This window comes from Callospermophilus lateralis, chromosome 12 (assembly GCF_048772815.1).
Source record: "Callospermophilus lateralis isolate mCalLat2 chromosome 12, mCalLat2.hap1, whole genome shotgun sequence".
Lineage (NCBI taxonomy): Eukaryota > Metazoa > Chordata > Mammalia > Rodentia > Sciuridae > Callospermophilus > Callospermophilus lateralis.
The window spans coordinates 81,786,965-81,800,364 of NC_135316.1; the positions used below are offsets into that span (position 1 = coordinate 81,786,965).

At 31.0% G+C, this 13,400-nt stretch overlaps 1 protein-coding gene across 4 annotated transcripts in view; it reads right to left on the reverse strand.

Moving 5' to 3' along the window:
• Nbea (neurobeachin) overlaps positions 1-13,400 on the reverse strand; it is a 622,915-nt gene that overhangs the window by 319,026 nt on the left and 290,489 nt on the right. For all 4 annotated transcript variants that reach the window (XM_076872612.1, XM_076872611.1, XM_076872614.1 and 1 more), the window contains one exon: positions 1,852-1,913. In XM_076872612.1, the coding sequence (XP_076728727.1) occupies positions 1,852-1,913 (62 nt within the window). The remainder of the gene's footprint in view (positions 1-1,851; positions 1,914-13,400) is intronic.

Here is a 13,400-nt window from a genome sequence, read left to right on the forward strand (position 1 = left end):
GCCATTCTTCTCTATATGTCCACAAAACCAAGGTTTTAAACATATGTGTTGTAACTAGTGATCTACAATAATGGTTTTACAAGCTTAATTTCACAGTAGATTAATAAACTTCCTTCATCTAAATTGAACTAAAGGAGGATTTCTCACCTGCTTTTTAAAAAATGTTTTCTGGAAGGCAGTATTATTAGTCTAACAGAAAAATAACAAAATAACCGGACTTATGTTTTATGAGCATACCTTTTAAAGACACATAAATAAGGTATATTTATTCAATGAAATGCTCAATACATTAAAGTTTTTCAGACTGTTTAAAACACTCTTGCATTATTTCAAAAATTCAATTTAAAAATCCAACTGAGAGACATGTTTATAATTTTGCTTGCTGAAACATTGAAAGAAAGTGCACTGCAAAGACAGCTTAAATTTCTCACTCTTCCTTTCAATCAATATCTGAGGCAAAGTTTCATCTCTAGGGCCCTTAATGGCAGGAATTCCTGGAGCCAGCAAATGAGTAATGTTAAACCTATGATTAGATGATGAGGCCATCAAAGACACTAGACCCTAATGCTACATTCCTCTTTATTTCTCTGAACTGCAGCAAAACTCAGTGGTAAGGAAGGACTTCTAAACAATTTCTTTCCATAAAAGCCATTAAAAAACGATTCTCATGAACCCCAAAGGTCCAGACAGATCTCATGGGATATCTTTCGAACTCAGAACTTCAGAATTACGTGACAAAATTTTCAAATGCCATGCAGATGAACTCCTGCCAGGGATGATGCTGTCTGTAACTTCTTCCATATCAATATTCTTCATGGCTAAAACAGAACTGGACCTGGTGATTATCGTTCACAAAAGTAAACCCGAAAACCTGATTTGTACTGGAAATCGGTAGGTAAGTATTTTGTTTGTTTGTGGATGTTTTAAAGGATCAGTTAAAGTCATACTGTTGTTTATTGAGAGTAAACTGTGGTTTTAGGCAGACCTCAGGGCAGTTTCGAGAAACAGTTTAGATGTGTTATTCTTTCTATTGTGGAAACCAGGGATAAATGTAATAAATACCTATTGTAAACATGTATAAGCTCCTGTTTTGTTCTGATATTAGAAAATATTTAATATCTATAATCAGGAACACCAGGAGACTTGACAGAGCTGATGAGAGGAAAGACCATTAAGTTTCTATTATAGTTACCAGAAAAAACAGTAATATATACTTTCTCTTAGGTTCCTAGAATTGTTAAGAATAAATAATATCAACAATTATAATTCTGTATTTGATTCTGATATTATAGATAAATAACATTAAGTAAATTTTTAGAATTTACTGACATATACAAATAACACCTTTTAAAAAACCCAAAGTAGCATATAAAAGTGTATTATATATACTGTTTGGCTCCTGAGTTGGGGAAAAAAAGACTTAGTTTTATTACCTCTAATCTAATAAGAAGAACTAATGTAATTATTAAGTTTAAACATTATAAATAATACTGTATTATTTTTAAAATAATAAGGTACAGTATCAAAAAACCATAACAAATACACACATAAACACACACACGCACACACACCATATACACAGATGAAACAATAGGGAACAATGGAAGAACATGAAGGACAGGAGAGATTACAACAGCTAAAGTGAGCATCAGAGTGAAATGGAGAAGACAATAGTTACATGGTTAGATCATCTACAAACTAATATAGTCCAACAAATGATTTTCATCATTTCTACATTAAGAGTTGGCAGTTTTAAATATTATACATGTATACATACACATACATTTTATCACACACACATAAAAAACTCCTCATATAGTTTAATGTAATCAAGTGAATGAGATTTTGTACCTGAGAGCAAAGCAGCATAACAAGCTCAACCACGGATGTGCTGGACTTCATGCAAACAAGGCCTACAACAAAGATTAAAACAAAATGAAATTACAACAGTAGAAATCGTCATTCGAAGTGGATTCATTATGTAGTTTTAACCAACAAAAACCTTACTTTAAAATATAACTCCTAAATAAAGCAAATGGATACACATTCACCAGCATACACTTTAACATTAATTTTTAACACTTCCAGACATTCAGGATGATGGGAAAACTACTAAAAATGGCCTCATGTTTCAGTTATCATTTGGTCGCGATATTTTTAAATATTTAAACAAAGTGAGAGCTGATTATTGAAACAGATAAGCTGGTAATGGAGGCTTTTACTCCAAATACATTTGCTATGTGACGGTCTCCTGGAACAAAGAACAAAACTCGAATAAGAGCTGCCTAAACTTTTTTCTGAAAGACTAATTTACATAGAGGTGATTCCTCGTTGCTTATAAAATGCTTCCAAACTCTCAGAGCAGATACCAGGGGAAAAAGTAAAACTTAAATGTAATGTGTATGTAATATGAGCAGTACTCCAGGATTACTCACTATCTGCTGGGCATTGTGTTAACTATTGTATGTACAATTCTCATTTGATTCTCATCAAGCTCTGCAACATAGTATTCTTTCCATTTTACAGGTAAGAAAACTTTCTTTCTACAAACACATTACCTAGACTTTTTGTATTAAAGGGGTGATGGCCATATAACACTGTATGTAATAAAATAGATCATAATAACTAGTTTTTACAAATGCCAATATATAAGAGAATGTAACCAAGAATTAATTCCAATCTCTGGCTAAGAGTAAATTAATCATGTTTGCTAGTATAAAATATATTTCTAAAAGTTTCAGTGTTTATTTTAAACTAAAAGAACTTAAATTTGAGTTGGTATTTTCTTGGTTTTGAGGACAAATGTAATCAATAAAAGCATCCTAAAGTAAGAAATGTCTTGGTCCTATATTAGTTATTAAATGTAAAGTTGAAGAAAAACTGTTTATATATATGTATATATACATATATAAATTTTTGTAGACACTAGCACAAATATTTATTGTAGGTAGTGGATAAATAATCTTTTGTGCCCATTTTGCTTACAACTCTATCCTTATTGTACAGACAGACAGAACAAGCTGTAAAAAGGCTCTGGTATTCCATCTTATCAGATCTTTGGGCAGACAGTTAACAAATGAAATAAGAGGCAGATGTGAAAAGCTCATTTAAGAGACAATCAGTGTAATTGATCAGCAATTCTCATGCTCAGAAGCTACAGAGTCAGAAAGATTAATGAAACATTTATCACCTGTTGGCTGTACAACTATTTGAATTCTGAGAAAACCTTCAGTTAAAAGCAATAGGATTATAATTAATATGTGTAAGCATATCAACCTAATATGACTTTGATGTGAAGAATTATTCAACATATATTCTCAATATTAATTTTTAGGACAAAATATCTTGAAGTAGAAAGTAGGAGAAAAATGTGCAATTCCATCAATATCTCCTAGATAAATTTTTAACAAACTTCTAAAAAGCTCCTATGGAATAGGAACATTCATAGTCCTTAGAAATATTATCATTCCATTGTAAGAAAAATATAAACAAACACTTCATAAATGCCCTTTGACAAAGGGATGATAAAAATTGATGAGACAACAAAACTGCATTTCCTAAACAGTACTTTCACTATTTTGAAAAAGGCCATTGTGATTTCAACTCCATAGAATCTTACCTTTACAAATGTGTTTTGCCCAATTAGTTTGGACAGAGAGAACTAATGATTTCTCCTTAAAGAAAGAAGAAAGACACTAATTTTGACGATAAGAACAAAAGCAATGGCCATTTTGGGGAGATTTATCTATCTACCTTCAAAAATTACATAGTTCCATTAAAAGTATTTCAATGTGTTAATGAGTATTAACTAAAACAAGTAAAAGCCAATGTTTTGCTAGAGATAACGAAAATATAAGCATTATCTGATGATACTTTATCTTTATGATAAAATAGCACCCATATTTAAAAATTTAAGACATATGTAATAAACATGGTATTGCATAACTTTAATCAAATGCTCAAGAAAGTCAAATTTCTCTTTCTATAAATAACTATAAATGTCAGAATTAACACTTAAGCTGTATATACATATGGCAAATATTTACAAGTGAATGTCTCTATAAGTTTATTATTTTTATATCTGGAAGGAAATTCATAATTAAATGGACTCATTTGATATCTCTGTATGTAGGCAAAGTACAGTGTTAGCACTTAAAAGTAAAAATAGAAATATATGACTTTGACACTTTTGTAAGTACTCTATACTGCAATTCAAATATAAGGTTATCTCAAATTTGCATGCTTTATAATCTATTTTTATAAATGTCTCCTTTGGTTCTCTTTGAACTAGTTATCATTATCTCATTTAATACTTTTTAAAAAACGAAGCCCAAGATGTTTCATTCAGTGAGTGACAGAATTTGTATAGGAAGTCAAGGAATCTAATTAGAAAGCGGATTTTTATGTTGGTTACATTGCTGCTTGAATAACACCACATTAAAATGACAGCAACATACAATCATGAGAAAGGTCATGAAGAACTGCAACTTGGATGACTGACAGTTTTCACATGGAAGGGAACATATGTTGGTCCAACATAGGGGAAAAAGTCAATAGCTTATGTAAAAAATACAGAGGAAGGAAATAAAAAATATCTGAAAAGACCTTTAAAACACTGGGGATGGATAACTAGAGCAGAGGAGGAGTTAAAAGTGGAACTGGATGGTTAGGTTAAAACTGGAAGAGATACAGACTGAAAGAAAGTTACAAGTGGATTTGAAGTTAACAGGAAGAATCTGGAGCAAGTTTTAAAATAACAGAAATGATACTAAGGACCAGTTATGGCATCCTATTCCATGATGACTATGTGTTCACTGTCAATTAAGAAGTGGCCCCCAAAGAAAAAGATGTGGATATGTGTATCCCCAACAAAAATCCAGTTAGTAGGGGTCAATTAGAACATTTTCAGCAGAAAATATATATTCACCAGAATAAGTATTCTAGTCAGAAATAATATCCAATTGCTGGAAACCATACTTATTAGCATAAAACTAGTAACTGAGACAATAAACATAGGAGGATCTAACTGGAAGAAGGCTTACAAATAATGGGTATTCTAATGGTGAAGAAATTCTCTAGTAAGAATTTTTAGTAGGTTATGAACTATATTGCTGAAAGATGAAGTCAACTGGGTAACTAAGATAAAAATAACTCAGGAAGATTAATTAGGCAGACACATTTGAAGTGGTCTAGATACAAATAGCAAACAAAATGGTTATGTGGATAAGTCAACATACAAAATTGGTAGTTATTTTGGGTTCACTCTTACTAGGGTCATGAAGTTAGTTTCCAGTTTCAGAACTATACTCTCTCCCCATTACAAAAAATAATAATAAGTAAAACCCACAACAAAGATAAACCAGATTAGAAAATCACTAATCTCAGTATGAAGTTTAAGTTTGGCCTTCGGGACTATCATTAATACAGAGACTATGGAAAGGTGCAGTGATGCAGTTGTAATAAAGTGTGGTCAGTGAGTCCGACTGTGGGACTGACTTTATGCACTGGTTGAATTTGAAGTTCAAGTGAAAGAATTCTTAAGCTTCAAAATAATGTGAAGAACTTCCATCTCTGGCAGACTGTTTCTCATGGTGGGACGTGAAAGTGATGAGTATTATAGGAATAAGAAAGAAATGAAACTCCTGGATGGGACTCAGTTTTATGTAACATTAATTTGTTTTTGTTTTTGTTTTTTTAAGGAAGAGGCCTCTTCCAAAAGAGGAGACTATGACAGACATCTATGAATATAGGTGCTTTGAATATATTCTCTATAAATGTTAATTGAATCAAATCTAGAAAACATCATTTACTAACTACTGTTAGTGAAAGAGAAAAAACTAAGTGAGATTTTGAGGACAGGTAAAAGCATTTTTAAGAACAAGAACCCAATTATGCAAAGAAGCATGTAGTGAGCACAGAAAATGCAGATATTATCACTAGTACTGAGTTGAAAAAAAAAAAGGGAAGTGAGACAGACCATGTGAACAAGTAATGACAAGTAATTATGATGTAGAAAACTAGGATGTTTACTGAGAATGCAGAGTAATGATGTGGACTAGAAAGGATGGAAGAAAGGGCCCACAACACTTCACGTGCCTCAGTTTAAGTGCTATGTACCTGGTAATTTTTTAAAAATTCTTTATTCTGTGTAGTTTTCACATGGTGTTGTGAAGCATTTTAAGAGACAGCACATACTAGAAAGAGTGTCTTTAGGACCCCTGCAATGCTTACACATCTCTCAGCACAATAGCCATGTCCTATATTTTTCATTATTCTTTTATGTTTTTGTTTAAATGAGAACCATGCAGTTTATTTTCTCATCCCATCACTGTGGTAGGCTCCCATCTATAAAAATTGATTTCAGTGTTACTCTTAGAGTCATTGAACTAGCTAAGGTCTAAACCTCAAAAATCATCGAAGTAAGCAATAGTTGTCTTTCTACTCAAAGAAACAAACAAAACAAAACTGAAAAAAAAAAAAGAAATCAACATTACAATAATGTCTGAAATAACAATAATGTCTTACATTTTCATTATTGTTACTATAAGCAATATTAGCATGCATGGGTAGTATTATTCACTATTTGGACTTGGCCTCTCAAGAACGCCTATATGTTCTCTCAGAGATATTAATTTTAGAAGATTACAAATGAACTAATTTGTGATCAGTAATTTAAAGAAACTAAAAACATTAAGTGCATGGATAAAAAAAAGACTTTTTACATGTAATTAAATGATTACAGCTTACTTTCATATTACACTTGTAAATATTAGCTGAAGGGAAAAAAAAAAAACACTTGAACAACTATGGAGACAGAGTTCATACATTCATTCATTTCTATAGTTCACCAAAAACTCAGCTAGCACAAACTTATGACTTTAGAATAGGGACAAAACTGAAATCTCTGGATATGCCATAAATATCAGTGTTAGCAATCTTTTTCTGCAAAGACCTAGATATCAAATATTTTAGACTTTGTGGCCATAAGCTTCTCTCATAACCACTCACCTCTCCTTTGTGCCACTGTAGTGCAAAAACAGCCATAGATAATGCATTAAAAAATAGACAGGGCTGGATTGCAATGAAACTACTTATTCATCTCAAGGCATATGTGTATCAAATATATGCACACTCATACATATATACATTTATAGATTTTTTTTAAAACTTCAGGGAAAATTACTTTAGATATTTGCCCATGAGACTTTATTATTCCCAAACTGAAAAAACTGAAAAATGAAAGCTTCCTTGTAAGATTATCACAAAGTTAATCATCGGCAAAATTTCACCTGAGTAATATGATGCTATTTACAATCTATATTCTATCTAGTGTAAATATGTGTCACCACAGGCTTGTAAATGTGTTTAAAGGAGCTACACCCAACAGCCTGAAACACTATAAAACATGCCAAATATGCAACTGTAAAACACATCTGGCTTTAAGGTGCTCACTAAGGAATTTCAGGCATTTATTTTAATAACATAAATGTGGTTTAGCTTTTAAAAATCATTAATTAACAGTACTGTATTACATAAGATAGTCTCAAAGATGTATAAAGAATTATTATTAATTTGAATGCAATTTCAAAGTGATTTGACATCTCATATTTCCCCATGGAAATCCATATATTCAGAAGTCAAAATCCATTTCCAAAAGGGAACCACTGACTAAATGTTTTTAAATTTTAAGTCTAGAATATTTAGATTGTTGGAGAACAAAGTTACTTGTCACTATAGTTACACAATACTCAAATATTTATCTTGACTGATTTATTAAAATAAAGTTTCTAATTTTTTTGTCATTGTGCAAGTATAGTCTAGGAATTTCGTTGATATTTTTGGAATAATGCAGGTTTAAAGTTTATAAGACTCAGATAATTCTTCTACAGAATGACTCTAAGGTAATGGTTCCTACGTAGATTTTATTAGTGATCAATTTGTAGTATGATTTGAGCTGAAAAGAATATTCTAATGATCTTACTAGCATTATTGCTAACAAAACATAAAAAGTGTTTTTTTCATAAATTCTTGATATTCAGTTTAGCTCTTCTCATCTTCAAGTAACTTTCACTTCTGTTTGCACGTTCCTTTGAAATACTATTTTTCATTTACACACACAATAAATGAATTACAATTTCTGATTTACTTGGTATTAATAAGTTTAGGGTTAGATGTCTCTCAAAACATTTTAACTGATACAATTTATTTAAGACATTACAATTAATACTGTGCAACAGGCCTTGCTTTGAGAAAAAACCTGGAACTATGAGAAATTCAGACAACACAGTTATTGAATTGAGAGGGCTAACAGCTGGTTACTGAGATACTTCAGACAAATACATTTTGATGAAAGAATCTAGAAAAATTTATGCTGAAAAAGGAATTAAAGTAGAATACTATACTTTCAAGAACACAAAGCAATTATTTATGTTTTATTGAGGTCTGCATGACATACTTTTATCTACATTTGACTCAAGTTTTCACTACAAAGGTGAATGACCTTTTCTAGACTTCCTGATTTAATCAAACAGCAAATAAAAAGGATGAAATAAAATAAGAGACATTTTCACTATCATAAATCATCTGGACCTTGCAATTCTCTTTGGGTTATATTTAATTATAGAACCAATTGTTATTCCTACATTGCTCCTCTGTACCTACTTTCTACCCTTCTCCCTGAGCTCCTTTAAATTCCAAAAGCCTCAATTAAACTCTAAAACTATTAACTTGTGTCTAGTTCAAAACTAATGTTGGACAAAAGACTCTGGACCCCAATAATTATCAAGACTGAAACATGTGTTTTAAGCATGCAGGTAATTAAAAGAAATAAAGATAATCTAAAGAGGAGAAAATATGCCAAGTTTAATAAATAATTCAATTATGTGATTAGTTACATTAAAAAAAACATGGTTCATAATAATGTCTTCATAATAAAAAATAATAGATTCAATAAAAGATGGATTCACCTTTTTAAGTCTAATAAGTGTATAATTTGTAGTTATCTTTTAAAACTACCTAAATTTTAATATTTATTTAAATCTCAAATGAATATATTGAATAATTTAAGGTTCTCAAGTTTGAATAAACTTAAAAATGTTTTACTAGTAATAACACCTTTAAATTCTTTATTTAATGTATTCAGAAAAAATATTGATGTTTTCTCCTTCAAATACTTAATATACCAAATGAATTGGAAATACTATGTATTCATTTCATAATAATGCATTCATAAGGTCAAAACCAAAAAGCTAAAACAATTAGTAAGTTATTTGATAATTACTGTGATAAAGGAATAAATAGCCAAAAAGAACATGGTTTTGGATTAAAGTAAGCTTAGGTAGCAGTCAGTCAGGTGAGCCTCATTTATTTTCAAGAGTATATTCACTTTATCCCGTAATTATCAGCTTATATTGCTGAAATACCACAAGAAAACAAACTAAACCTTCTCAAAAGCTTTTATCTGTGCTGAAAGTAATGAATTCTCAAATTTGACCCAAGTTGAAAATTCTTTACTAACTACTCCATTTAAAGCAAAATATTAACTACAGATGAGAAACCAGTCCAGTTTTATTCATTTTTAACAATAAAATAGGTTCTTGGAAGTTTCTTCAATTTTATAACCTATAACATCTCAAAAATCACAGAAATTATCATGAACATAGAATTCAATGTAAGGAATAGTTTATAGAAGAGATATATGCTGTAAACTGTACATACAAAAAATGTATATCACTGAAATAACAGAATTATTTTGCCTAACCAGAATATCATATCTCCAATTCACATCTAGGCACAATTCAGAAAGAGGTCAAAGAGATACTGTTATACACCAGAAAACTGTCTAATAATGATACAACAAATGGGTCCGTATAGAAATAAAAAAAAAAACTTGTAGCATAAAACATTAGATATATTTATAAACAAAAAGTAAATGGTACTTTTTACTTGACATTTCTTTGAAATACTAATTTTTATTCACACATACAAAAAGTTTAGGGTTGGATGTCTCTCAAAACATTTTCACTGTTGATTTATTTTAAACACTACAATTAATAATCTGCAATAGACCTTGCTTTGAAAAAAAACCTGGAACTATGAGAAATTCAGACAACACAGTTGTTGAATTGAGAGAGCTAACAGTCAGTTATAGAGATACTTCATACAAATACATACTGATGAAAGAATCTAGAAGAATTTTTAATGAAAAAATTTAAATAGAATGCTATACTTTCAAAGAACATAAAGTGATTATTTTTGTTTATCATAGGAACTGAGAAACCTAAAAATACCATCAAATAAATTGCTATAAAATGCCTATTTAAAAAAAGGGAGGGTCTAGACATTTCTAGGAATTAAAAGCATTCAATAATTCAGTTCTAAAATCAGTACTATATTCTCACTATAGGACAGAGCACAAATACGAAACAGATATGTTCCATTTGCTAGAGAAGCCTGAATTCTAATGGAAGACCCACACAGACAAATTGATCAGTTTTAAGTGAGGAGACCAAGAATCATCTCAGAACCATATTAGAAGTCTGCTTGGCAAGCAAGATAAATGTCATTAAAAGTAATTCCTACTGTGATTATAAGAAAATGGTAGAATCAAAATGTACCAATAGGAATTATTTAACTTGAAGTACAATTATTCATTTCTAGGGAAAAAGTGATCATTTCAAGATCAGCAGTTACAAATTATATGATTTATTTTATAAAATAGAATCTCCTTTAAATTCCTTTAAATGCCAGAGAAATATTTCTCCTTCTCCTGAGTATCCTTAGCCCCCAAAACCTCTCTATGACAAAACAAGTAGAAAACACATTTAATGTGACTTTCAATAATTTTCTAGTTAAATGTTTCATTGTCCTGTTGTTGAGATTACCTGTACATTTTTAAGTGATTTTAAAGTTTAAATAATCATGTTTAATGAGAAAAATTGCTTTGGTTGGATTAATGTAATTAGAACAACCAAATGGAGTGCAGAGAATATTTTAGGCATGGAAATGTGTTTCATTACCACAGTCATATGAGGGAGTATGAAAACAATCTTCTAACAGTTATAATTGTTCTAAACTGTAACTTTCATAGAACCTATTCTTCACAATAGAATTTATATTTATTTCCACTCAATTGAAAGAATTCTGATGGATAGATGGACACTGGGCAAAACAGATTAAAAGGATCAATTCTACCTGGAGGGACAATGTATATACAACAAAGCAACAAATAAACAACCAAAGTAGAAATAAGCTACACATGAAAATGACAATGACCTAAAAGCAGACATATGTGGGGAAAGCTTAGATCTCTGGGAAAACTCCAAGAGCTCATATTTCTATATACCTACTGGCTTAAAAATATTTGAAAGGAGGGGCTGGGGATGTGGCTCAAGTGGTAGCACGCTCTCCTCGCATGCATGAGGCACTGGGTTTGATTCTCAGCACCACATAAAAACAAAATAAAAGATATGGTGTTCAGCTAAAACTAAAAAATAAATTTAAAAAAAGTAATTGAAAGGAAAATCATATTACATGATCAAAATCTAATCAGGTATGAAACAATTTCCACACTCTTGGCTAATATTATCTTGTTAGGATGAAAAATTTTAAAAAGATACAATTAATTTTTTGCAGTAATAGGACCAGAAGCAAAGTTAGTTTATAAAACTCTCAGGCATATGCATGAACTGGGATTCATCTATAGGAAAAATATCAGGTGCCATGAGGCATAGTAATCAGTTACAGAAAACCAGAGACTCACTTTGTAAATACAAAGATTTCTGTGGGGAAAGGTACCACAGAAACGGGAAACATTAAGCTAAATGAGCAAAGACTACAGCAATAGAAAAATTTTTTTCTAAATTAAAAATGTTTGTCTAATGAATTATGAACTACTAAATTCTATCACAAAAAAATTCGGATAGAAAAATGCCAGAGAAATATTCCTGCACTGAGTAAACTATATGTGAAGAACTTGTTGCACTCAGCTCTGAGTGCCAGAGACAATTTAGACACAAAAATATTTGAAGAATGGTAGTAAAACCTCAAAAGATTAAAATCAGTACAAATACTATATTTGTGAAGCACTTCACATTTAGTTACACATATTTCTCAATGTATTTTATAACCTAAAATTTTTGAAAAGACAGAAATAAAACTACTAGTTCATGGTGGTCTAGGATATATTGAATTCAATTGTACCAGACTTTTCACAGCTAACTAGTGGTCATTATTTTTGGAACTGATTTTTCATGAACATGAGTTTAATTTAAACTACACCCCCATCCATACACCCACACACCCACACACCTCTTGCCCCCACACATGCAAGCACAAAATCTCTAAAAAAACATATTCAATGTATTTGAAAAATTAGAGAATATTTATTTACTAAAATTGGCCTTTAAAATCAACTGAACCCACACATAGTGGGCAAATGAGCATCAAGGATCCAGACAGTGGAAGCAGCCAACTTTAGGAAATGTCTGTTCTCTTGGCTTATATTTTTAAGGCTTTTTAAGCAAGAGTTAGTCCTGACATTTTATTTCTCTTGTGATCCAGGGTCCACCTAAGTTGTGGCAATTCCACCTACTTAAGGAGCCTCTGTAATGTGGAAAATTGTGTTTTGATACCTGAGAAGGACAGATGGGAGATTGATGGCCAAAGTCGAGATGCCCTGGGTCTGACCTCATGGTTTGAAACTAGAGAGCAAGAAATGATATATCTGAGCAGCAAAAATCAAGGACCCCTCTCCCCCCAAATCTGCTCATATTCATTCTATGTAGCTTCATTGCTGTTTAAAATTCAATTTAGGTGGAAGTTACTAATCATCAGAATATTAGTGATAAACCAGTTAGTTCTTACATTCCCTCAGAATATTTGGGTTTATCCTAAGCACTTAGAACCAGGTAATTTTATTAGCATTCTAGAATTTTTTATAATTGGATGTCATTTTTAATTAAGTTCAAGAAATTCTGGACTGAACCTTAAAATATCTGATTTTAGTGTAGCTTCTATAAACTAGCTGTGTAAATTTGGGCCAATACTCTTACCTTTGTTGACACCAAACTTCTTTGCAGGTAAACAGTAAATTTTTTAAAACTTTAAAAAATTAGTCCATAGCAATATATTTTACATCATGTAAATTTATGATTTAGCATAAAAATGTTTTCCAAAATAGTAATTAATTCCTATACCATGACACTGTTCTATGATATGTTATGGCATAGCACACCATTAAAAAAAAATACTAGTCAAAGCCTGCTTCGCCATACCAAAAGTGGGTCACAATCTGTTGTCTGAAAACCAAATCAATAAAGCTGGCCCAGGTCCTCTTTTCATTTGGCCCATGAGCTAAGAAGTTTTTACATTTTGAAATGGTTATGGAAAAAAGAAAAAAA